The 25,582-nt window shown below is 40.7% G+C and overlaps 1 protein-coding gene and 1 long non-coding RNA gene across 30 annotated transcripts in view; one reads left to right on the plus strand and one right to left on the minus strand.

Annotated features, from left to right (window-relative positions):
• The window catches only part of Cadps (calcium dependent secretion activator), a 431,715-nt gene that overhangs the window by 320,757 nt on the left and 85,376 nt on the right, over positions 1 to 25,582 (minus strand). For all 29 annotated transcript variants that reach the window (XM_076931554.1, XM_076931557.1, XM_076931556.1 and 26 more), the window contains exon 2: positions 6,642 to 6,755. In XM_076931554.1, coding sequence (XP_076787669.1) covers positions 6,642 to 6,755 — 114 coding nt within the window. The remainder of the gene's footprint in view (positions 1 to 6,641; positions 6,756 to 25,582) is intronic.
• The window catches only part of LOC143441610 (uncharacterized), a 55,234-nt gene continuing 37,863 nt past the window's right edge, over positions 8,212 to 25,582 (plus strand). The window contains exons 1-3 of the long non-coding RNA XR_013109173.1: positions 8,212 to 8,317; positions 8,493 to 8,563; positions 10,923 to 10,957. This is a non-coding gene — a long non-coding RNA (uncharacterized LOC143441610). The remainder of the gene's footprint in view (positions 8,318 to 8,492; positions 8,564 to 10,922; positions 10,958 to 25,582) is intronic.

Raw genomic sequence — 25,582 nt, forward strand, 5'->3', positions numbered from 1 at the left:
ATAATAGAAATAGGCATAAACGGGGTGTTCATAGAATGCAACAGAAATCACTTAATAACCTCATACAAAATAATTATACTCTGGAATGACCACTGACAGCATAGAACCCAGAAGTCAGGGGTGCCTATGTGGGAGTCTATGGTAGTCAACCATCTAGGGGTGGGGTGCCCCTGTAGGAGTCTATGGTGGTCAAGGAGAACTCAGTAAGTGGGTATAAAAGTATCTTTTATTCTCCTGATGTAATTGTTATCTCAGGCTTACAGCCTTAGTCTGCTAACCTAGGCCTACTCTTGGAAGCTTCTAGCCTCCATACAACCTATCTAGGCCTAGAATATTTTCAGCTTCTGAGAGTTAATGCTGAATAAGATCACTCTTTCTTTTTTCTTTCTGAACTCTGGCTAACTGTTCAACTCCACTGTTCTGACTCAAATTTCATTCCACACTGATTCAATCTGGCTTCTTTCCCTTCTGACTGAATTGTTCCACTTGGCTTCAAACTAGTTCTAGCAATCTGTTCTGATCTTCTGGCTCTTTCTCATTCTCTGGCTCATTCTAGCTTCACATTTGTCTAGTTGTTCTCTCTTCAACCTGTTTTTGTAAAGCTCTCCCGACAAAACTGCTTCCTTTCCTTTCTCCCTCTGTAGGAGGAGCTAAGGTGGCTCATGGCCTCAGGCCTAGGCTAGTTGGGAACATGGTGGCTGATTAAAAAAAGCCAGATTGAATGTGCCATTTTAAATATCTCCCACAACACCCTTTTATGTTGCAACTTTATTCCCCATTCTTGTGAAAGTTGGGTATATCTTATCCTGTCAAATCTTTCTCTGATTCATCACTTTGTCTGCCACTCAGTTGAATATCACATTCAAACATGGTGCTTCCTTCTACAAATTAACTTTACCTTAATTGTTTGGGATTAAAGATGTGTATTAAGGTCAGGTCTGTATTCCAGCCAGAGGGATTAAAGATGTATGCTAAGGGCTGTGCCACACCACAACTAAAAACAATTTTTTTTTCAGTAAATAACACAATCTCAGGGTTCACAGTGTGATCAAATATCCTGCAACAGGTCAGGGTGCCTATGTTGGAGTCTATGGTGATCAAGGAGAAATCAGCGTCTACCTAAAATCAGGGTGCCTATACGGGAGTCTAAGGTGGTCATAAAACCTCTCAGAAGTAAATATTTCTGAGATGGTTAGTGAATATGAGCAAGGAACAGAAGAACAGAGAGGATGTAGGTATTTCAGACTGAAGGAACAATTTGTGTAACAATGTCAAATGTCTGAAGAAACAAGGAGAATTGAGTGTAGGCCATGGCAGTAAAATATAGGGGATGCTGGCATGAGATGAACAAAAATGGCTAAATATCTAGGACTCTGGGCATAGGCATTACAGCCACTGGCCTGCATTTAAGGGCAGTAGAGAAACACTGATGGCTGTAAATTAGGACATGGCACAAGAGTGGAAGGAGCCAACTGAGAGGTCCTTACAGGGGACAGGTAAGGAGCACTGGTATCATAAACAAGAAATTTTACTCATTCTTTGTTGACAGTTCTAAGGATCATAAAAGGTTTAGAAATATTCAAACAAAAATGGTGCCATGCTTCTTCTCCTCAGCTGTGCATGCAAGTGTCCCACAAACCAAGGAGAGCCCAGTTAAATTCTCAGTGTCACATCTGTTTTCCCCAAAGCCTTTCTCTAGCTTTCATCTGCCATAATTTTATGACTATTTGGAAAATATTTGAATTTCAGGGTAGATTCAAAGTTTTGGAAAAATAGTGTTAAAGGGTTTTCTTTTTGTTCATTCTTAATTCTCTCCTTTTCTCTGGAGAGGGAGTGAGAGAGAGAGAAAGAGAGAGAGAGACATTGTTAGTGTGTGTATGTGAGGGTGTGAGTGTGTTTAAGTGTATATGTGTATGAATGTATGTATGTGTGTGTGAGTGTGTGTGTGTGTATGTATGTATCTATATGTGTGTGTTCACATTTGCCTGTGTGAATGGGACTCATAATGCTACAGATAGAGGTCAGAAAACAACCTCAGGTGTTGGTCCTCTCCTTCTATCTTGTTTAAGACAGGGTCTCTTATTCACTGCTCCTTGCTTCAAGCTAGTTGTCCCATGAGTTTCTCCATTCTCCATCTCTCATCTTGGCCTAGAAGTATGGTGATTACAGACATATGCTACAGTGTATATCTTTACCTACATGGCTTCTGAGGACCCAAATTCATATCCTTACACTTGCATGGCAAGTGTTTTTAATAACTGAGCCATTTCTCAAAGCTTCCTTGTTTTGTTTGTGAAATTGTACCTAATGTAATGTCTGGCACATAGCTGATGCCCAATGTATACTTGTTGAAGTGTACTGGTAAGAACAGCGAAGATGTTTCCATCAGAAACCCTGCTGATTAACCAGATTATATCAAGGTGAAATGGGAAGACAGGAGTCAGAAGACATGTATATGGGCCTCTAAACAAGTAAGTTAGGACCTTTTAAGATTCTACAGAATCCATAGTCATGAACAAACAAGATGATGACAGTACATTCTGGACATGGTAACTCTCCTAGTCCCTTCCTTGAACAGAGTAGTCACTTAGTATGTGTTAATTGTATTGTGTTGACTTTAGAAGTCACTTAACCCATTTGAAGCTCATTGTTTTTCACCAACACATGAGACCAATCCAGCCTTCCATCTTTGATGATGATAGAGCCAAGGGGACTTTGAAATGGAAAATGATCTATCAGTTCAGAGGAGTACCATGTGACTTCAGCCACTGCAGGCCTGACCATGAGTACAATATGCATTAGGGGGCTGAGGACTGAGGAAATGGGGAGAAACAGAGTGTCAGAAAAAGGTAAGTCAGTCAGAGATAGAAGACACTAGCCAGAAACTAATTTCCCTGGCTTCTTAGTGTGCCAAAAGACAAGTGAGGCCTGAGCTGGTGTCAGCTTGTATGAATACTAGTAGATCTCTTTGTATTCTTTGTGTTTGTTTTCCTTTGTTAGTGGCTGTGATATGAAACTTCAGTCTTGAGAACAGTTCTATCCATAACATTCAGAACCCTTCTTTAGTCCTCTGACGTCTCCTAGACAGGCCCGAATGCTAGGTGGGAGATCTATAGATACATGAGGTCTATGCATTAGCTTTGCCTTCCCATATGATTGCTAAGGAATCACTGGGCTGTTTTATAAATGAACACATTCATACCTAACAGATATGCACATACAGAGAGGTTGGTTTAGCAGCTATTTTCTTGTTGACAGACTGAGGCTAAGGCAGATCTTTTTCCATCTTAAAAAGTAAATTATTCTTGGCCAAGGAGATGGCCTAGTAGGACTGAGGAAATGGGGAGAAACAGTGTCAGAAGGAGGTAATTCAGCCAGAGATAGAAGGCATTCATAGATCAAGCCTGGTGAATAGAACTCAGTCTTTTGAACTCACATATTGATCAATAGCAAAAGTGACAGGAGAGACCCTGACTCAAAAATAAGGTGGAAGGAGAAAACAAGCTCCTTGTATGTTGTTCTCTGACCTCTACATGTGCACTGTAGCATGAATTAATTGATGAGTCTCTCTCTCTCTCTCTCTCTCTCTCTCTCTCTCTCTCTCTCTCTGTTGGATAAACACACACACACACACACACACACACACTCACATACACTTTTTTTGCAAAAAGAAGTGTCCCAAGGGAAATAAGAATAAAGCTTGATATTAAGAGAAATAAAATAAAACTACCATACTCACATATGCATATGCAGAGGAGTACTTTTATAGATGAAGACATTTTAGACTCAAACTTATGAGACATTTATCTAAAAGTCTTGGGATCCTGGTGGTGACTTGAAGTCTGGCCTGAAGACCATGTGTATGTGAAAGAACACAGTGACTGGATCACATCTGAGAGAATCTGCTGTAGCCCTGGAGCCTCACAGCCATAATTCAAGAGAATAAAGGAAAAATCTGCAGCCTGTTTGACTTCCCTTGGCAATCAGGGCCACAAGGAAGGAACAAAATAAGCCTGTGTACTCTTCAGAGCCATTGGAGCACTTGTCCTCCTTCCATTCCTTCTTCCCCTTTTCCCCTTGCATCTAGGGATGGCTGGTTTGGCTCAGAGTGAGTTGGATGGGCACATAAGTGGGTAAAGAACACTGCTTTGCAGCCTCTTTTATTTTCCCTTAATGACTCTTTACTATGGTAGTAGTATGTGAACAATTTATCCCTTAGCAACACAATGGTAATGGCTATGATTGACTTGTCTACTGTTGTTCTCTCAGGATCTTTGAGGACAAGTTCTATTATTCTTTAAAATATAACATTGCTATTGTTATGTTGAACTGGGAAGAAATGGTATGGTGGAGTCAGGAGTGTATGTGTGTGTGTATGTGTGTGTGCGCATGCATGTGTGTGTATACAAGTATGCACACACACAGGTATGTACTTGCAAATACCAGAGATAGATGGAGATGAAGAAAGAGAGGGGGGGAAGGAGGAGGGAGGGAAAGAGAGAGAGCAGAAGAGAAAAATAGTCAAAAAGAGAGAAGAAAAGAAAGGGGAGAGAAGAGATAGGGAGAGAGAATGAGAATGAAGTAGAAAAAAGGCTTGTCTGTTGGTGGTTTCCTATGCTAAGAATAGATCCACACATTTCTGACCAAATGACAATAATAACAACTCCCAGTTTCTCACTTGGAAACCCCTATACTTGGCTACAATGCTTGAAACAGGCTGAGCCTAAACTCAGGTTCCAGAGGTTGTCCTGGTCTTGAACCTTGTAGTCAGGCTAGTTTAACCCTAACCACTGTGAAAAAGTTCCTGGGCTTTTGCAGAAGTTCTCAGCAAAGAAGTGTGTTCCCTTTGTCCCTGGAGTTGTTAAACTGGTAGGAAACACTTGCATCCCCTATATGCAGAGAATGCAGGATGGATCCAACAGAAAGATGGCAAGAAGGTGCATACTACTGGTATACTATTGGCATCTCCAAATGCAACCATGCCTAAGGCTAGCCCCAACTTTGGTAATAAAAAATCCTGGCAGAAGTAGAGGCTGAGAGAGGTGCACATGAATGTTTGCCTGGGGAAGGAAGGAGGTACTAGCTTCTCAATAGCCCAGGGAAGAAGGAAAATGGAGAAAGGGGGAATGCCACCCCCTGGGAAGTCTGCTGGCATAGTGCTAATCCTGATCTCTCACTTGCATTTTAGGGGATTAGTCTTTCCAGAAATGAGAATCTAAGGACCTCTAAAGCCTCTCTAATGAAGACAGTAGCTGGACCTCTAATCCCTCCATTCTTTTCTATGCTACTCAAATCCTAACAGGAAAAACTCAACCCTTCTCCATCCCTGCAGCCTTACCAGCCCCAGAAGGCTCTCTTTCATAGAAAACTAGCCACTATCAGTGAAACTAACAAATCACTATAGATATCATGACTTCCAAAGACTCATTAGCAGGCTGATGACGATTAATTTTCAATTTTAATTAATAGAAATGACACTTTCTTTTAATTTGCATCATTAGTCAAATGAGCGTCCTAATTAGGATTTGTAATATACAGATTTACAAACTCCAGTTGAGGAGCATAAACATGAGAAGGGGCTGCCTGTTTGACAGGCTTTCTCTCATTACTCTCCCACTGGCTTTCAGAATCTGGGGAAAGGGGGATCAGTTTCATTTCCAGGCAGCTGCTATAGAAAATATTTTATTACAGTAGCTGACCTGCCCTTTCTGAGTCTCAGTCTATCAATAAAAAGGAAAATGTTTTTGATAACCAACTCTAAAAGTGTTCTACATTCTAGGGTAACACTTAGCACATTGCCTGTATATAATGTTTGAAAACACCAGCTTTTGCATGTACATGTTTCCATGTATGTGCATGTATATATATGTAGATGTATATGTAGAGGCTAAAGATCAACTTTGGATCTCACTCTTTGGGAGCCATTTTTTTTTCAGAGTTAGGTTGACTGATCAGTTGTAGCAGTTTGAATGGGAACCGTCCCCATAGGCTCATAGATATGAATACTTGGTTACCAGGGAGTCGCACTATTTGAAAGGATTTGAATACGTAGCCCTGTTGGAAGAAGTGTGTCATTGCAAGTGGGCTTTGAGGTTTCAAACAGCCCATTCCAAACCAAGAGTCTCACTTTTTCTGATGCCTGCATAGAACTCTTAGCTGTATCTCTAGCACCATGACTGTCTGAGTACTACCATGCTTCCTGTCACAATGATAATAGATGAAACCTCTGAAAGTGTAAGCAAGACACAATCAAATGCTTTCTTCTGTAAGAGTTGCTGTGGTCATGGTGTCTCTTCATAGCAATAGAACACTGACTAAGACACTGATGAACCTCAGAAATCCTCCTGTCTCCACCTCCGCAGCACTGGGAATGCAAACATACAACACTGAACCCAGACTTTTAGGTAGAGCTAAGGAGTTTGCTCAAGTCTTTAAGCTTGTGTGTCAAGCACGCTGCCTACTGAGTCATCAATCCAGTGCCCAACAGCAGGTGTTATTTGCATCACTCCCTACAACAAAACTGTAGTGTCTCTTGTCAGATGACTATTGACACCTCTGCATCAGCCAAAGTGCTCCATCTTCTTCTGTCTTTCTCAGATCAGTAGGCCAGGCTGGAGCTTCAGCCTGCAGGCTGTGCTTACCTCATAGTAGCTCTGGACAGCATTCATAAAGGCTTCATCAGCTACAATCTGGGTCTCCCCGTTGAGGAAAGCCTGGAACCGGTCCTTGACAGTCTGTAGCTGTTGCTTGCTGATCTGCAGAGAGAGAAAGAGAACTTTGAAGGCTTCATGTAAACAGGAACGTGACTACTTCACAATAAAGATGCCCACCTATCAGAGTGGGGGCTGACCTGATAAATAAGCCAACTTTCTGAACTCGAATGGAGCACAGTCATTGTTAAAAAAATAATACAATAATAGAAGCCACAGTTAAATACATTGCTTTACAACCACTTAGGAATACTTTTACCACGGAAATCAGCAAGTACTATCAAGTAGGTTTATTTATTTATTTATTCTTAACTTTTAAAAAGGAGTTGGCTATTAAAACATTTCTTAGGGAATGATGCTTGGTTATATTCAGAATTCGCTATTTTTTTTCATTTCTTACTTTGATCTGTGCCCACGGTTATTTATAGTCACAGTGCTTATAAGATAGAATCTGTAGAGAAGTGGGTCATGTCTCTTTCCAGATTCACATTTATAGATGCATCATTCGCTGGTGTTATGAGCCACACAGGACTATTTATATGCAGAAATCAGCAAATATCACCAAGCAAACAAGCAGGTCCGTTTGTTTATTTATTTATAACTTTAAAGAAGAGCCTGCTGTTAGAATGTTGCCCAGCAGACACTCTACCGTGCATAACGGACACTTCACTGTGCATAACAGACACTCTACCTGCAGAGTCTTCAGAGGTCTGAACACCCAGCAGCATGTATCCTGCAGAGGCTGTGGAACCTCTGGTGGTGTGGGTATACCCCTGGCGAGGAGTCAGTAACACTGAGGTACAGGGAGCAAGGTAGCATATTGGGCAGTCCTTTCTGTACAACTTCCTACCCTCATGACATCAGTCATCTTTGTTTAGAAGGAAAACAGTCTTACAAGACCCATGCTGACTATCCTTCTCTGCTTGTTAATGTCCTGTCTTCCACCAACATGATTAGCACTGCTATAAGAAGTTCTCAAAATCCCAGCTCAGGCTAAGACCTCTTCACACATGACTCAAGGATAAATATTTATCTTTATTAGCTGTGGTTATGACTAAATGTGTTAAACACATTTCGCTATCTTTTTCACTAAGGTTTCCCTGGAGCCTCCCTAGTGCCTTACATGTGACAAGCAGTCAATTAATGTTGATTTAACTGAATGAACAAAGTTCAGGGAAGATGATATCTGTGGGTAGCCTTGAACCAGCTCTAATTTCTGTTAATATTATATAAAGTTAATAAACTACTTTAAGTTCAAGTTCCTGACTTCTAAAAAGGTAAAGACTTTGAAAAATGTTACATTTCAAAATGAAGGATGACATGTTCCTGATGACCACGATTCAAGTAGAAAAATAACTTTCCAATAGCACCATGATGTCTGGCCACCATGGCATTGTGGAAAAACCACTTAAATTCTGGGTTGGCCAGGGAGTTGAAGCTTCTCTAGAATGTGGTTGGCCTTAAATAAATGCATTTGATCTCACTATCTATTTTCCCATTCAGAATACAGCAAGCGTTCTAGCTGTTCACTGTCTCATGAGGTTACAGCTCTTTGGTGACATGAGTTCTTTTGCAAATCAAGGTGTATTGCCCAGCAAGGTGACAAGGTGACTACAGCAAATATAGTGTGCGCGTGTGTGCGTGTCTGCGTGTATGTGAGCATGTGCAGAGAGAGAGAGAGAGAGAGAGAGAGAGAGAGAGAGAGAGAGAGAGAGAGAGATTGATTTTCTATGGATCCAGCCTATGCTTCTCATGTTTTGTTTTGTTTTTCTTGCATGCTAGGCAAGCATTCTACAACAAAACTACCTCTACAGCTCAGATGCTGTATTCTTTAGCAGCTGGCAGGATGGACGGTGAGTGTTCCTACTATGAAAATTCTATTTGTGTGAGGCGATGCTTTTGCCCCTTAGATTTAACCTCTTCCGTGCTAGGGGCATAATATAAAACAGGTGGCATACAACACTCATGCTTTTGTCTGTTAATTAAAGAAGCATTGATTTTCTTTATGGATTTCAAATGCCTTTATCATTAGAAATAAATGCAAGTAGAAAATAAAGTTTAAAGCTCTAGGAGACTGAAACCTCATCTGAGTTTCTACTCAAGAAATGGAAAAAGAAGGGTTCTCAGGATCTTCATAACTGGTGGCTGGGTACTCTAAAGTTTGTAAGTTTTGGAGAACTGGGCAGGGAGGGATATGGAAGTAAGGGAAGCTGAAAAGATTGAAGTTTGATGAGATTCAAGATTGTATATTAAACTTCTTGTATGTTTGTATATTTGTTCATATGTATATAGGTATGAAGAGGCCATATGTCAACCTTGTATATTATTTCTCAGGAGGCATCACCATGTTTTTTGAGGCAGGGTGCTCACTGGTACTTGAGGTTAGCAGAATGTGCTAAGCTGATTGTTCATCAAGTTCCAGGGAACTGTCTTGTTTTCCCTCCTCAGCATTGGAATTATAAGTGTGTACTTGTCCATGGGTGCTGGGAATCACAGGTTACTACGTGTACATGGGACTGGGATCACAGATTTCTGTGTACATGGGGCTGGGATCACAGGTTTTTACCTGTTCATGGGACTGTGATCACAGGTTTGTATGTGTACATGGGATCACATGTTTCTATCAGTCTATGGGGCTGGGATCATCCTCATGCTAGTGCAGCAGGCATTAAGGACTGAGCCATCTTTCCCATCTTGAGATTCATACTTGCTATGCTCTACGGAATCAACCACTCAACATCAGCAACATTTCTAAAGTTTAAAGAGTTGACATGATCTTTAAAATGCTTTATTTTAACCAATATGTCCCCCAAACCACTTTCACGTGTAATCATGACATGAACGTCCAATGAGCTAATTCATTTGTGTAATGCAGTATCTTGAATAATAATTTCCTCTTCTAAGACATCACGGTTGAGTCACTGCAGGTGGCTGGAGCTACTGCATTGAATGGTATAGCCTTAGAATATGGAAGGAACATACATCTTCAGTTATGCTGTCCTGTTCAGATCCAAGAATACTGCACAGTGACTCTTTTTGCCCCTGGAACTGAACTGATGTGTACAGCAGCGGGGACCCCAATCACAAGACAGCATGCTAGCATGAGTCCCTCCAATGCACGTTAGGTGGAACTCACATCAGAATTCCTAACCACTCGGGACAAACCAGGGTATTTCACAGACTTTATGTTTAGGATTTGTTTCAATTCATGTCAATCCTAGCTCTGTGAGACAAGGGGTGCAGGCAGCCTTGGGTACACTTTTGTCTTTAGTAATTGAAATAAAATTAGGAGCACACACCATCTGAGTGATCAAGACTGATTGCTGACTAAAGACAAATCCATTATCTGAGTACCCGATAGATAAGCATGGAGCTTTTTTATATACAGGCATTTACAAAGAGCCCAGCGTGCACACAGAGCTCAACCAGGATCTAAGGGTTCAATAGTCAAGAAACCGCAGTCGTTCCTTGATCTCATTCACCAGGCCAAAGCACTAGGTAATCTAAAGGCATTGAGGTATATCCTCAGAGCCCTTCCATCTATATGGAAAAGGAGAAGCATATAGAGCTAGACCAAATTATGTTCTAGGGATTTCATAGGGGAGAAACTACAGAATACACAAGTCTTAAGCAAAAAAAAGCAAGAAGGGGACATATCTGGGTCCTTTTGAACATACACAATGTAAATAGACTATCATGTACACATAACAGATGGTTTACTTGCTCTGCATTAACCTTTGATCTAGATGTAATTCAGACTTGAGGTTCATTTTCCTTGGTGTATGCAAAACTCCAGCTACACAGTGGGAGCATGAGATAAGGAGAAAGACCTTAACATTGTAAGTCTCAGAGATAAAGACTGGCCACTGACCAGAGGAGCAAGACTAAGCTTTGGAATGAGAGGCTGTCCTTCCCCGTATGACTTGATGACCATATATCACATGTGAGATTCAACTGCCATCTCTGACAATTGGCTTCTCAAAGTCAATGGTGTCATGGACCAAGTTCTGGTTTCCAAAAATCTTTGAAAGCATCAAGTTCACAGCATAGGGGAGCAAAGGTAACTATGATAGCAGAATATGAAGTCTCCTCGTGCTTCCTTCCCATTGACTCTCACAATTTCCATATGATAGAGCAGTTAATCTGTAAACTCTCTAGCTTTGTCTCCTCAGGCAAAGAGGAACCTGCATTTATCTCTGTGTTTGCTTCCAGATCATGGCACCAAAGCTGATTGCATAAGACTGCAGGTAGGATGCCCAGAGCCAGGACTGACATAGATGAGTGTTCAGCCTACGCTAGCTGCTATGGATGGGTCTTACCATTAGACTGCACATGTTGCTCCCTTAATAGGACCAGACTGTGAACAATTGTACACATCTATAAAATTCAGCTCACATATTATTTCTTAACAGCCTCCATGGAGAGCTTTATAGTTTTCTCAGTACTTTAAAGGAAACACATACAGTCTTACACTTCAGAGACAGGGGCATGGGTTGGAGTTCAGACCAACATGCTTTGGATCAATGGGACATAGGTTCATATTTTGGTGTGCCCACTTAATTCCAAGCTTGGGAAAGCAGCATTCCCTAAACCTTGGTTCCTCATGTAAAAATGTGAGAATTATGTAAGACCTGTATCCCAGGATTGTTTGGAAGACTAAAAGGGCATGGGGACTTAGCCCACTGCCTGTCACATTCAGTCAAATTAATTGGAGGGGGGGGGGAGTAACCAAGAACTTGCAAGGTTCTAGCTGAGGCCACACTGTGTGCTTCTCCATGTCCCATTCTGCACCGTCCCAGCATGTTGCTGCCTTGCTGATGCTCTGGAGTCTTTGTTGTCTAAAGCTGTATCCTGGCTGCTCCCTGATTAGGTCATCTTTCTGCCTTTCCCTTTAGCCACTACCCAGGAATCTAACCCAGACCCATGTCTCTAAGGGGGCCTTTCCTGACCAAGTGTCAAGCTAATGTCCCCAGGCTAATCTACATTACATTACATTACATTACATTACATTACACCAGTCCTGAGAATTTCCCTAAAGCCTTTACCATTGCCAATACTTATATTATCTAGCATAAATTTGTTTGAATGGATCATAATATACACACATGCAAAAATATATCCCAAGAGTAGGATACATAAATTTTTACCAAATTAAGTTTCCAATGTAACCAGCTATCATCTCATATCAAGGTAAAATAGAGTGAGAGCCCAGATTTGAGAAACTGCTGTAGGACTCCAACATCATGCCCTCTCTGTAGATCACAGACACCCTAAGACCTTTCCCTGTCTCAGGAATTAGGTCATGCCTCTACCATGGTTTTGATCTCTATCTCTGACTGATGTAGTTCTTATGAAGAAGGGACTTGTATACAAATGGTTTTCCTTATCTCTGCTGCTTACATTGCCAGACTCCTTTCTCTTGAACGTATAAAAGTGATTGCCCCTCCCACTTCCCCCTTTTTTCCTTCCTTTCTTTCCTTTCTTCCTTCTTCTCTTTTTAGGATTCCATTCTGTTGTACATGGTCACATCTCTGTTTCTTTTTTACTTTAAACTTATCTTTTCTTTAAATTTTTTATTGGTTATTTTATTTATTTACATTTCAAATGTTATATCCCTTTCCACTTTTCCCTATGAAAACCCCCTATCCAACCTCCTCCCCTTGCTTCTATAAAGTTGCTCACCCAACCACCCACTTCTGCCTCATTGCCCTAGCATTCCCCTATGCTGGTGCATCAAGCATTCACAGGACCAAGGACCTCCTCTCCCATTGATGCCAGATAAGTCCATCCTCTGCTACATATGCAGCTGGATCCATGGGTCTCTTCATGTGTATTCTTTGGTCAGTGGTTTAGTCTCTGAGAACTCTGAGGTGTCTGGTTGGTTGATAATGTTCTTCCTATGGGGTTTCAAACTCCTTCAACTCCTTCAGTCCTTCCCCTAACTCCTCCACTGGGGTCCAGGTGCTCAGACCAATGGTTGGCTGCGAGCATCTGCATCTGTATTGGTCAGGCTCTTGCAGAGCCTCTCAGGAGACAGCTATGCCAGGCTCCTTTCAGCAACAACTTCTTCACATCTGCAATAGTGACTGGGTTTGGTGGCTTCATATGGAATGAATTCCCAGGTGGAACAGTTTCTGGATGGCCTTTTCTTCAGTCTCTGCCCTGTGAATCTCTTCTCCAGGTTTTAAAGGGAAGCCCCTCTTTCCCTTTAAGGCCCCATCATATCTTTGATGTTAGCCCTACTAATTGCTCTCACACATCAAGGCTGAATCATGACCTCCCTTATTAAAAAATCTCTCTCCAAATTTAAAACCATTTTATTACCTGTTTGTTTACCATGTATGTCTGTGCATGTGTGCGTGCGTGCGTGCGTGCGTGCGTGCGTGTGTGTCTGTCTGTCTATGTGCACATCTATGTGCATGTGTATGGACTTGTTCCATAGTGGGCATGTGTTGGTTAGAAGGCAGCCTATGGGAGTCAGTTATCTCCTTCTATCATATGGGTCTGGATGGAACTCAGGCTGTCAGACTTGACAGCAGTTGGCTTTTCTTCTTGAGTCATCTCACATTCTCCTCCTCCTCTTCTTCTTTTTTAAAATCATAATGCTTTCCAAAGATGACCAATAGCCAAACTCCTGTCATCACAGATCATGTTTTCCAGCTCCTCAGTGTGCTGCTGGTGCAGTCACACACAGCAGATCAAGACACAGAGTCGGGTGCAGCAATAGATCGTTCACCATTATTGCTGTTCCAAAGTAAAGATGAATCTACCACTGTTCCATCTAGTTTCTTACTGATGGGTATTTCATACTGATATATTTGATTATGATCTGCCTCCCACAAAAACATATTTTATAAACATATCAACCCCATCTACCTCCATACTGATATGCTTAGTGCTTCGTATATAGTTAGCTCTCAACAAGTCTTTGTTGAGTGAATCTATTAACTTAGTGAATAATTTTTGCGTACTAGGTTCTAGCGATGGAAAACTATCAAGCTACAATCTTATCTGTCAGATCAGAGATCATTTGTTTACTTGACTTCCTAACATTCATTGTTACTGCCTGACAAAATGAAAATCTTAGGTGCTCATAGAAACAGTTAGACTAAGAATCAGTCTGTGGGACAGAATTTCTGTCTGGATGAAAGTTAACTAGGTAGGGCTGAGTCTGAAAGGTGATCTTGCACAAGCAAACTAAGATACTAGGCCTAGGCTAACTGATAATGGTAGCCCAACTCTAAACAAACAAATAGGTCTGCACAAGCTGCTTCCCAACAGAGAGTCCTAAAGAAGGGCATCTAACAGCATTTAACATGTACAGCAGCTGCCGGGGCCATCAAGGTCAGGACTGAGAATTGCAACAATGAGTTTTAAGAACAGAAAAGCTGTAGAGAGGACAGGTCATGGGTAGAGGGAAGTGCTGCAGCTCTCGCTAGAGCCACTCAGACACCCTAGAGTCAATCTGCCTCATTAACCAAGGTCTGGAAATTCCCACTCTCCTTCAGGCCATTTCTAACTCATTGCAGCATTTGGCAGGAGTGTGAGATAGATTTCAGTTAGGAATAAAACGTCATGTTCTAAGTGATTGTTTTAAGGAAAGGAAGAGTGAAGCCAGAGCAAGCTCTGGTTGAATGCTGGTTATACTGCAGTAAGTATCTTGGGCAAGTAATTCACTTTGGTGTTTGTCCCCTAAAAACAAAGGACAGCTCTGTCTCCTTGTAGAATAGTGCTTTCTCCTTCCAGGGCTTTTATGAGGTTCGGACAAGATGATATTTGTGAGTCACACAGAACACTGCCCAGTGTACACCCACACAGCTCCTATGATGTATTGAAAGGATTATTGCTGTTATTAAATTTTCCTTCCACCTTTCATCTTCTTCACGTTTCTTTTTGCTTATGGACTCACGTTTGAAATTGCACAGATGTAGTTGGTATGCTTTCTTTCTCAGCCCTAACAGTTTAAGGGTTAACATGGCTGTTACTTCTGTCCAGTCTCCTTGAAAGTAGGGATGGCCATGTGGCAGTGTCAGACCTCTCTAAGGACTTTGGAGAACACGTTTAAAATCCTCTCAAAAAGGGGTTGACTCAGAGACATCATATTTTCCTCCTTGTTGCTTCTTTTCTGGACAGAGCAAACAACTATAGTATCTACAGCTGGAGTGAAAAACCATGAACATTGCAGAAATAGTGAATCACTGAATCAATGTCTGATAACACGGGTCTCTGAATGGGAGCTATGCATGAGCCCTGACTTGTCCTCACCACTGAATGTTTTCTTTTATTTGAAGCCAACTGTTTTTCTATTATACATATGGTTTTCGGCAGGCACAGAGGAAAGCACAGTTGCTAAAGTTCATTGGGTAGTATGCTTCCTATTACATAAATGCATGATAAGGGAAGAAGGAAGCCATATCTATCCTGTAAGTGTGAATTTAACAATATATCATTCGGAACACAGTTGAGAGAGTAGAAAGCTGTTCTTTGGTGTTAGAGGTGGTGTGTGTGGGGGTGGGTGGGTGGGTGGGTGTGTGCCTGTCTGTCTGTCTTCTTTGGTATACATTCATACAGTGTGAGTGTGGGCACATGCACATACATGGACATTGGGTATGAACTTTTTTCACTTTCCACCTTATCTTTTGAGACAGACCCTTCCCACACACTAATGGTCCACTATTACCATGTTATGCTGTATCATTGTGCATTCACCTTCCATGTATGCCTGTTTTAATTAAGAGTCACAGCTGAATGTATTCATTATAATTATACTTCTTAGATAAGTCTTCATTTTAAATTAAGTAATAGAAAACTTCATTCATCATGTTATTCTTAAAAATCTATTTGGGCAAGAAAGGATGAATAAGGCCAGAGGACCCCTATATAACACTACCACAAAGTGCTCTAGGACCTAGAAAAACACAAGCTTAGAGACAGTAAGTGAACACCGATTAAGACAGGACTTCACTGGAAAACAGCCATCTATCAGAAGAGGGGCAGGAGAAGGAATTTAGAGAAGGACTTGGGGCTAACAGCTGGATGGAGGAGAGGATGATATATTCTGGGTATAGGATGCTAGCTTACTGGCACAGTGAGCATGTGCAAAGGCCCAGGATCCAGCCCCAGTAACTCCCAAGTAATACAGTAACATAATGATTAAAAATGGAGACAGATAAAAGCAGAGAAGAAAAGAGGAAGAAAAGGAAGGATAGAAGTCTACTTCCACCAATCACAGAGCAGGGAAACATCTTGCCCTTGAAAACAATACATTCTTTAGAAATAAGTTTGCCTCCACTTTGGAGGCAACAAGGCACTAATCACTTGGATTTTTTTTGACCCGTCAACAAAGGCTTTTGAAAACCCTTAGCCTTTTATTTCAAAGTCTCCACATAACTTGAAACACAGCTGAGGACCCCAAAGGGCTTCCATCAGGCAAATTGTGTTATTCTCTTGATTTCTACTGTAGCTTAGATTAAAACTGGGTTATTTAAAATATTTATTAATTCATTAAAACTAGCAAAAATAAACTTATTATACATTAACCTAAAAAGCACACTGTATGAAAATATTCATACAGAGGTTAATATTTTATTATTAATTATTATTTTATAATAATATTATAATTAATAAAACATTTACTAAAAAGGTTAATAGTGAAAACATTTGGAGTATTTAATGGTATTTTAAATCTGTATTGAATAAAAAGAGGACAGGTGGCTTCTCACTTCTGCTTCAATATTCAATCTGTTCCCAGTATTGCTCTGGCTGGTGTATGTGGAGGGAACCTGCCCTTCTTTGGACATGACACTGTTTTCCAAACAAAACATTTTGTTTGCCATGCTAGGTAAATGTGACAGTCTTCTCCAGAATCATGGCAAAGCTCAAAGGATGGTATTTTTTCATATGAAATTTGAAATCACATCAATAAATGTCTTATATTCAACAATAGTCAGATACTTTGGTTTATCTTGTTCTTTGAAAGACTTGCACTCATGCAAGTCAAAAATTTGTTCATACAAAAACATTTGCTCATTGAGTCATGCAAGTATTTCAAATGTCAACAAATGTTATTACCTAATGTGCAAAAATTTTGTATTACTTAATATCATCATGAGTATTACCCAAAAGCCTGCAAAAAATAAATAAAGCTGTCAGGGAACTGCCTCGATCATGGTGGTGGGTTAAACTGATCAGCTCTAACATGAGTAAAATACAATGCCTGTTACTTTTGTAACATTTATCCCCTTTATTAATTTCCTAAAAGTATCTGTGAAATACTTAAATTTGCCTTTTAGTTACTTTTTCAATTAAAGATGTTGTTCCAGTCACCATGGACATTACTTTGAAAACTTAAAATACATCTACTATACAATCCAGTTATATATAGCACATAGACAGCTGAACACCCATGTTACAGCAACACTATTCACAGCTCCAGTCATGGACCCAGCTCTGGTTTCCATCTTCTCTCCCTCAATGACATACAGATGTTATATATAAATATATAGTGATTTCTGCATAGCTATCTCTATAAAATCCAATGTAATCTAATATACTTGACATGAAGTAGACCTGGACCAGCTGGGAGAGCTAGGGGGAGATGAGTGGGTAGAGAGTATGGTGTGAATGGGCTCAAAGTATATGATACGTCCAGTAAGATGCTGCTACAATAAGATCACCAAGGCAGTGGTACCGAGCCATGTTCCTGTGCACACAGTGGATGCTGATAAGTTGCTGTGTTCACCGAATCCTTCCCTTGCTACAGCCATATAAATGATTCACTGCTCCCCCTGTCGTGCTAAGACAGTGCTATCTTTCCTCACTGCTGCTTCTGCAGCATCACTGAAACCAGTGCACGTGAGGGGAAAAGCAGGCAGTGTCTCGTCAACATTAGCAGAATTATCTTGAAGATTTCATAGGGTATGGCTGTGCATCATGTACCCGTGACTAGTGAACTGAACAGATGCCATGTGGTAGTTAGGAAGAACTGGGGGAGGATGTGACCATGCCTCCATGATGCAGGGCACTAGCACACAGTGAGCAGGAAATGAAACATGATAGTACAGACCTTGCAGACCAAATTGAAGGTTTAATTCCTAACTCACTGAGAAGCCATTGACATACACTGAACAAGAGAGGGCATGATTTGAGAGCCCCGGGAGTCAATGTGCAAAGAGGACTGTGTTTTGTGTAAGCTGTGACACTGAGAAGCAGGTCTGAAACAGAACAGAATCTCTGATTTCAGAGCCAGGGGCAGGAGGGAAAATAGGAAGGAGGACGGGGAGATGGAGAAGGACTGAGAATGTTGGGGTAGGTGTACAAGATACATGAGAAAATACGGCAGGGGATTGAAGGACACATCAAGAATTTCTTTTGTCAGTTTCTAGGAGCAGATGCCAGAATGAACTCGGTGAGGACTGGAATGAGGTGACAGACAGTTACATTTGGCTGCAGACCAGGTTAAAAAGTGCAGCCGAACAACAAAGGAGATTGCTAACCGTGAGCAGCATTTAGGGCCTTGGGAATGTAATAGAAAATTTATCAGTAGCAATTATTTTTAGAAAATAGGGTGGAAAACCCTGAATACTGACTACACGTAGGCTACATAAGATCCTTCAATACAACATCTCACAAACAGTAACCAGGAGCCTCATTGAAATTGATTTTGATAAGAACCTTGTCCTGTCAGTCATGAGCGATGACAAAGGGACAATGATTGGCAGCCACTCTGCAGACTGCTGGGTATTTAGAGTTCCACAGAGATCTTGACTGCTTTAATCTAACCACCCCAATTCAAGGTCCAGAAAAGCAGAGAGATTAAATGGGAACCAACTTTTGAAAGTATTCCGAAATTGAAAAGTACTAAAGCTAGAAATGCAGACCCTAAAGAAAACTGTGGATGTTAGCTAAAATTACTGAGTAGATTGTGGCCCTCCAACTATGACAAACAGATTTACCACACCAATGCAAGATGTAGGAACAGAGAAAATTATGTCTAAGTACTGAGTACATGGCAGTCCTATACTTTTTGCTCAGTGTTTCTGTGAACTTAAAACGTCTTTAAAACCATGAAGTGCTGGCTGAGAAGGTAACATCTCATCCAGCAAAGTGCTTGCCATATAGTCTTGAATTTCATTCCTCAGCACATACATAGAGCACGGGGTAAGGTGGACATGTTCAAAACCACAGCATCAGGGTGGCAGCAAAGAGAATCCCTGTGGCTTTCATGCCACTCAATTTACCCAAGTTGGTATTCTTGGTTCAGTAAGGCACTCTGTCTAAAATTCCAAGGTAGAGACTGATTGAAAAAGACAGTGTTGAGCATCTTCAAAGATCTCCTAGAATAGAGAAGATCATTCATAATGCAGGCTAAATACTAATTAATGTTAATTAATGTCTGGATTAAATCAGGATTCTTTTGTTTAAAATGTAGATGAGTGTAGACCTATCACAGACCTGTTTATTGTGAAATCCTGGGAGTAGGGATCCAGGTATGACAGAGTTTAGAAGATCTCTCTCTCTCTCTCTCTCTCTCTCTCTCTCTCTCTCTCTCTCTCTCTCTCTCTCTCTCTCTCTGTGTGTGTGTGTGTGTGTGTTTGATGAATGCTACAGGTTGCAGTAACTGAGCTATGGTCCCCACCCCTAGACACTTTACAAGCATTCTGATGCACAAAAGCTAGAAAGCAGTTTCTTCCAAGAGGCAGGATGCACCAGGGAAACCTTGGGACAGTTGATGGCTGGAAAGGTCCCTAATCTTTCTATGGAAGCCAGAATCTAAAGCCTCAGGATGCCAGGAGCCACACCACTGCACTTTGCTTCATAGAGACTACCTAATAAAACCATGTTTCTCTGGTTTTCTAAAACAGCAGGAGATCAGAGCAGACCTTACACACTCTTCTCTGAAATCCACACCATTGGTTCCTGCAACCATGACCTGGCTGAGATCCTTGGGAAGCTTTTCTAATAGCTAATATCATTGCCTCTTCATTCTTCCCTAATGCCTCCCCTCCTCCCAGTACTCAACTGGCTTGTGTTCTGCTCTGAGAGTCAGGCTTTGGTGTGAAGGGAGAGACATAATTCTTTAGCACTGGCTGGAGAGATCTAGAGAGGGGAGAAGATTTTCAAAGGTGAGAGACAGAAAAATGCAAGAGGAAAAAACTGAACTTCATGTATTTAGCAAGTTCTGTTTATGACAGACTCTTGTGATGTACCTATAAAACTGAGTGGCCATGTTCACATTTCTGAGTCAAGGCTGGGGAGATAGTCCAGGGAGTGAGAACACATGCTGCACAAACACTGAGATCTGAATGTGGATCCCTACCTGGGAGAATCATGTATACCTATAATCTTAGACCTTTGAGTGGAAGATACTGGGGACTTTTGGGGGATCTCTGGTCAGCCAGTCTAGAAGAAATGGAGAGGTCTAGGTTCAGTGAGAGATCCCATTTAAAGGAAATTAGGATATTCAACTTCTCTGGCTTCTGCATGCTCACAATGCATGCACCTACATACACACAGGTGGATAACACACACACACACACACACACACACACACACACACACACACACTTACATGCAGTTTTAAAACAAACAAACACTTGTGGAACCCAATTATTCCTCACCTATCCACACCCACCATTCAACTACTGGTTTAAGGTTTACATGAATGGATTCAGATACCAGTTAGAAGAGGCTCCCACCAGTCATAGACAGAGTAAGACTTAAACAGCTAATGACTACTCAGGATCCGATAGAATACATGTGATATGACCTCCAAGAAAGGAAAACATAACTGATCTCTTTGAAAGATGAACAAACTGCCCCTGACAGTTGTCCTTTAACCTAACACATACATGCTCAGGCATGTTCATGTGTACAACACACACAGTCACACATGCACACACATGTGCACATGATAAATAAGTAAAGAAATGGAAAAATTTAAAATATATATGGATGTAATGATGCTATCTCTGAGATTTAATTACCTCGAGAGGGGCACAGAAAGTATGTTGAGGCAGACAGGGAACAAGGTGAGCACTCTCAGGCTGGCTGATGGACATGTACAGCTCTCTTATAGTGACAGCTCAGGCCAGCTGTTTCCTTAATTCAGAAACAGGCTTTTTGTTGTTGCTTTGTTTTTTTCTTTCAAGCCTGTGTGTTGACAGACTCAAGAAATAATTGTGGGTGGGGCTAAGGCTGGAACACAGGTGACCAGGTTTAATGGTAACAAATGAATGCACCCACTGCATTACTCTGAACTTCAGTCTCTCAATACCATACATTTCATTTGCATGCAAGTAATGCAATTTGGGAACTGCTTTTTGAATGCTATGTGCCCTGAGTCTTATGTTTATATCCATCATTTTTATTGAAAAATTTTTATGAAATATATTTACCAAGTTTTTTTCTTCCCCAATTCTTCCCAGATCCTTGCCCACCCAGCTTTATGTTTTTTATCTTATCCATCATTCCCTCTCTCTCTCCCTCCATCCCTCTCTCCTATCTTCTCTCCCTCCCTCTCTCCTTCCCTCCCTCTCTCTATCTCTTTCTCCATTTCTCCCTCCCCAGCCTTGTATGTATGTGTCTCTGTATGTCTGAATGTGTACATATCCATGCACAACGTTGCGTGCATACACATGCAGGCTGGAGGTTAACCTGGGGTGCCATCCTCAGGAATGGCAGCCTTTTCCTCTGAAGCAGGGTGTCTTTCTGCCATGATACTTGTCAAGTAGGCTGGACTGGCAGGACATTGAGACTCAAGTATACTGTTGCTGTCTTCCTGGCTCTGAGTTACAAGCTTGTGCCATCATGCCTGTTTTCTGATGTAGGTTCTAGAAATCACACTCTGATCTTGATGTTACATTACTTGACCAATACCAGATACAATACCAGGCATTGGGACCTGGAATGATTGTGTTATTGTTAATGATCCAAAGTAGCTTTCTTACCAAACCATGGAATTAATCCAATTCACAACAGTGATGGCTCTGCTCATTAAATATTCACCAGCCTTCCTCAACAGCCCTGCTCACTGAGGTTGATTAATAGTAATCTAAATACAAAGAAATAAGCATTTCCACTTTTACTTATCATTAAATACACTTTGGGGTTATCAGGATGACAGCCCTGCCCATTGCATAATCATTGGAGAAAACGTCAGATATATCTGAACTATATCCTATACAGTCCATATCTTTAGATATCACTTTATAATGGCTTGAAACTTCTGTTTCCAAGTCTGGGAGATGTATCAGTCATAAAGTGCTTGCTGTGCAAGCATGAGGACCCGAGTTCAGTTCCCAGGCTAGCATGATGGGGCACTGGCAGTACAGACAGGGAGAAGAGGCTTTGGACCTGAGCCTCTTTGATTAGACTGTACTTACATCACAGTAAATGAGTTAAGTTCAGCTAAACAGGTAGTTCACTGTAGGGATAACTAGGAAGTCATTGACTCAGGGAAGCCTGCTCAGGTTCCCAATGTCTACTTAAATAAGACCTTTGCTTCTCACCTATGTATTTTCAGGACTTATCACAATACCTTAGGGACCTACACAGTCACATTTTAAGATTCAGAAAGGCATTGCATATATAGTCAGTGTTTTAGCTTCTGATTCCATGACATGGCTTATTGCTGGAGGCTTTCATTAGACAGTGTGTCTCCTAAAAGACAACATGGCTCATGTCTTTCAATGGGACAGTATCTTTGAATAACCTGATGTTTTGTAGCTCATTGTGTGCTGAATCAGAGAGCTAATGAATACAGGCAAAAATAAATTCCTTCTTACAAATAGAAAACAGGATTTTACTTGGGTATTTTTCCAAGAGGACTTTAAAAATAAACTCCAAAAATTTCAAATACAAAAGCCTAGTGGCTTAGGACATGCTTCAGGAGCCTGAAGGAAGACCATACATTAGAAGCAGAGTTTGGGATCTAATGTGACTATGACAACAGTGATAGTGGAGATTTGGAAATCTTCTCCTGGCTTCTGCTGAGAGTGGAGTGGTGGTAATCTAAAGGAGTTTCTCAAGGAGACAGTGGGGCTGAAGCACAGAGATTTGTGTTAGGTGCATCTAGTTCTCATCCACATCTTTGCACATCCCACCCAGCTGATACTTAGAACATAAACTCATCTTCTGAAAGGAACCGTATCTGTGCTCATGATTGCTCTGAGAATGAGACCACATGTGTAAAAGTTGATGGCCTCAAACTGTGCTCATGTAGCTCAAGTTCCCATCACGACTATCATGGAGATAGCTGTGGTCAGCAGCAGTACCATGTGGTCTTCAGAAAACAACCTGACCCTTTGATGCAGGAGCACTAAAGGCTGAGTTTCAGCATTCTTGCTGGGCCTCTGGCATGCCAGATGCATTTGCTGTGTAACTTGGGTCTCATTTTCTCTTAGTGGAAAATGAGTTCCATAAAGTCGGCTGAAAGATTTCCCTGAGTGGCAAGCCCAGCAAAATTGGATGCACTTATCTCTCTGACTTTGGAGAGAGAGCTGAATCCATAAAGCGGAAGCATCCGAAGCTTCGGACATATTCATCTCCCTACCACTGCTGCTGTTGAAGCGCTAGCATCATTGGACATTGAGCTAGGATTGGTGCCAAGAGTTCCACACAAATTATCTTAAGGCTTCTCTTGACAACACTGAGAAACAGTCATGGCTGTCATGAGAAAACAGCAAGACTTAGGGAGACAGGATATTTTTCTCAAAGTCATACACCCCAAAAGACTATCTCCTGGTTGCAATCTAAAGCCAGTTTCTTTTCAAGCCAGTTTATGTTAATAACTCCATAGTAGAAACACTCCAAATCTATCATTGGTAATGAACAAATCAACTAGGGAAAATGTAGTCCTATGGAGAGAAAAAAAGTCAACTACCCATTTGGACAACAAACTAGATAAATACCAAACATTTTGTGGCAAAAAAAGAAAAATAAAGATTCTAGATCCAGAAAATTAAATCCATCACATAAAATTTTATAGAAAATAAAACTAGAAACACAATAGTTGTTAAAGCTGGTAATTATCAAAAAGCCCCACTATATTGCACCAAACATACATTAGATATAGAAAGCCTATATTAATTTACTCCATCATCTTTTCAGATTCTTCTTTGTAACAGGCTATTTTCCTCCCACCCCCAAGTTCTCCAGAATAGTTTGACTCAAACTCAAAATATATTTACAAATACCTAGATCATTTAGATAGTCTTGTTCTCTGACTAGCTAATAATTTAAAATAGCAAATTTATACTAATCTACATTCTGCCACATGGCTGGTTACCTTTGCTCAGGTACCAAGCACCTGTTCTCCTCAAATCTTTCCCAGAGATTCTTCTCATGCCTGACTCTATCCCAGTATTCTTTTTGCCTGCCAGATGTCCCACCTTCTCTTACCTTCTATCCTACCCTTTCCTATATTTTAATTGACAGGTGATGCATTCATAAAGTGCACAAGATATTTTCTCTACAATTCTTCAAAGATTACCATCCATTCACTCAATAAATGTTTATTCATTGTCTATGAAATACCAAATGTTGAAGCACAAAGGTAACAAAACGTATTCTTGTCCTTGTTGAATTTTTAATGTACCGAGGAAGACAAAAATGGAACAATGGTTTTAATAGAAAATTAGACCAGGTATTGTGGGATGTTGAAGGGACTCTTCATCAAAGCTGGGTGGTAGGGAAAGGAGATGAAAGAGGAGCTGGCTTCTCAAGGAAGAATGGGAGAAGGTCAAGTGCAGATGAAAAAGTGCTACATGGTTAAATCTCAGGTCAATGTAAGGCAGGGACAGCATGAAGATCACAGGCTGAGTCATGGGCTAACAAACCTGAACCTGGTTTTGTACAAACCAAGTGGGAGCTACAGATGATAATATGCAGGCAAATGGAATAGATTCTTTGAAGTACGTGTTGAGTACTTTGCATGTTTAAGAAGCAGTCTAAAATCATTCTCTGCAGCCTCTGTCTGGCAGCTGTCTTTACTATGACAAGATAAAGAATGATGAAAGCCATGAAAGAGTGACATAAGAAGACAAATGAATGGTATGTTAAGTGACTTTTAAAGACATACACAGATATAAATATAGATATAGATATAGAGAAAGGTACAGATATAGATAACTTTACACAGAGACTCTCGCTCTGGGCATAATGGCAACTCTATTTTATATTGGCATCATTTGCTTAAACTGAAGTGATGATTTCACTGTGATTGGAAACAATTTCAGATTCAACTTAAATGACTTTCATGAATATTTCATAACTATTCAGAATCAGCATATTTTTGATAAGCAAGACTACTTAATAAGCCTATGTGACTTAATGCTACAGAAAAAAACTCAAAAAATATAGAAGATGATAGAATTGAAAAATATGTGACAGAAAATCTGTTGAAACAGTTGCTATGAAAATACTAGTTACTATTAATTCAATATGTAGTGATCAAATGCTAATTAAATAGGATTTTCTAATCTTAACTCATCCTTTTTCTTCAAACATTTACATTTTCATCAGATGCATGATTTTTTTTTGTCTTTTTTTAAGAAGGAAAAAGAGAAAGGAGAGGGAAGTAGAAACAATCCATGGAAACTCACCAATGCACAGCTAAATCTCCACATAGCCCAAAAGTTTTCCTTACAGAAAAATCAGTTTGAGCTACTGCTATTGGCTTTCCCTGAGGAAATAGCCAGGAAATTACCCTTTGCCAGCACATGCTGTTGTTCTTGTTGTTGCCTTGGTGGTGGTGGTAGATAGTGCTCACATCTCTTTGTTTTCTTCATTTGGATATCATGTACCTGTACTTTTCACCCAGTGGTTGTGTTTGATTTCTTTGTGAGAAGGACTCAAGTCTTTGGCATTTGCAC

Source organism: Arvicanthis niloticus, chromosome 3, assembly GCF_011762505.2.
Source record: "Arvicanthis niloticus isolate mArvNil1 chromosome 3, mArvNil1.pat.X, whole genome shotgun sequence".
Taxonomy (NCBI): Eukaryota; Metazoa; Chordata; class Mammalia; order Rodentia; family Muridae; genus Arvicanthis; species Arvicanthis niloticus.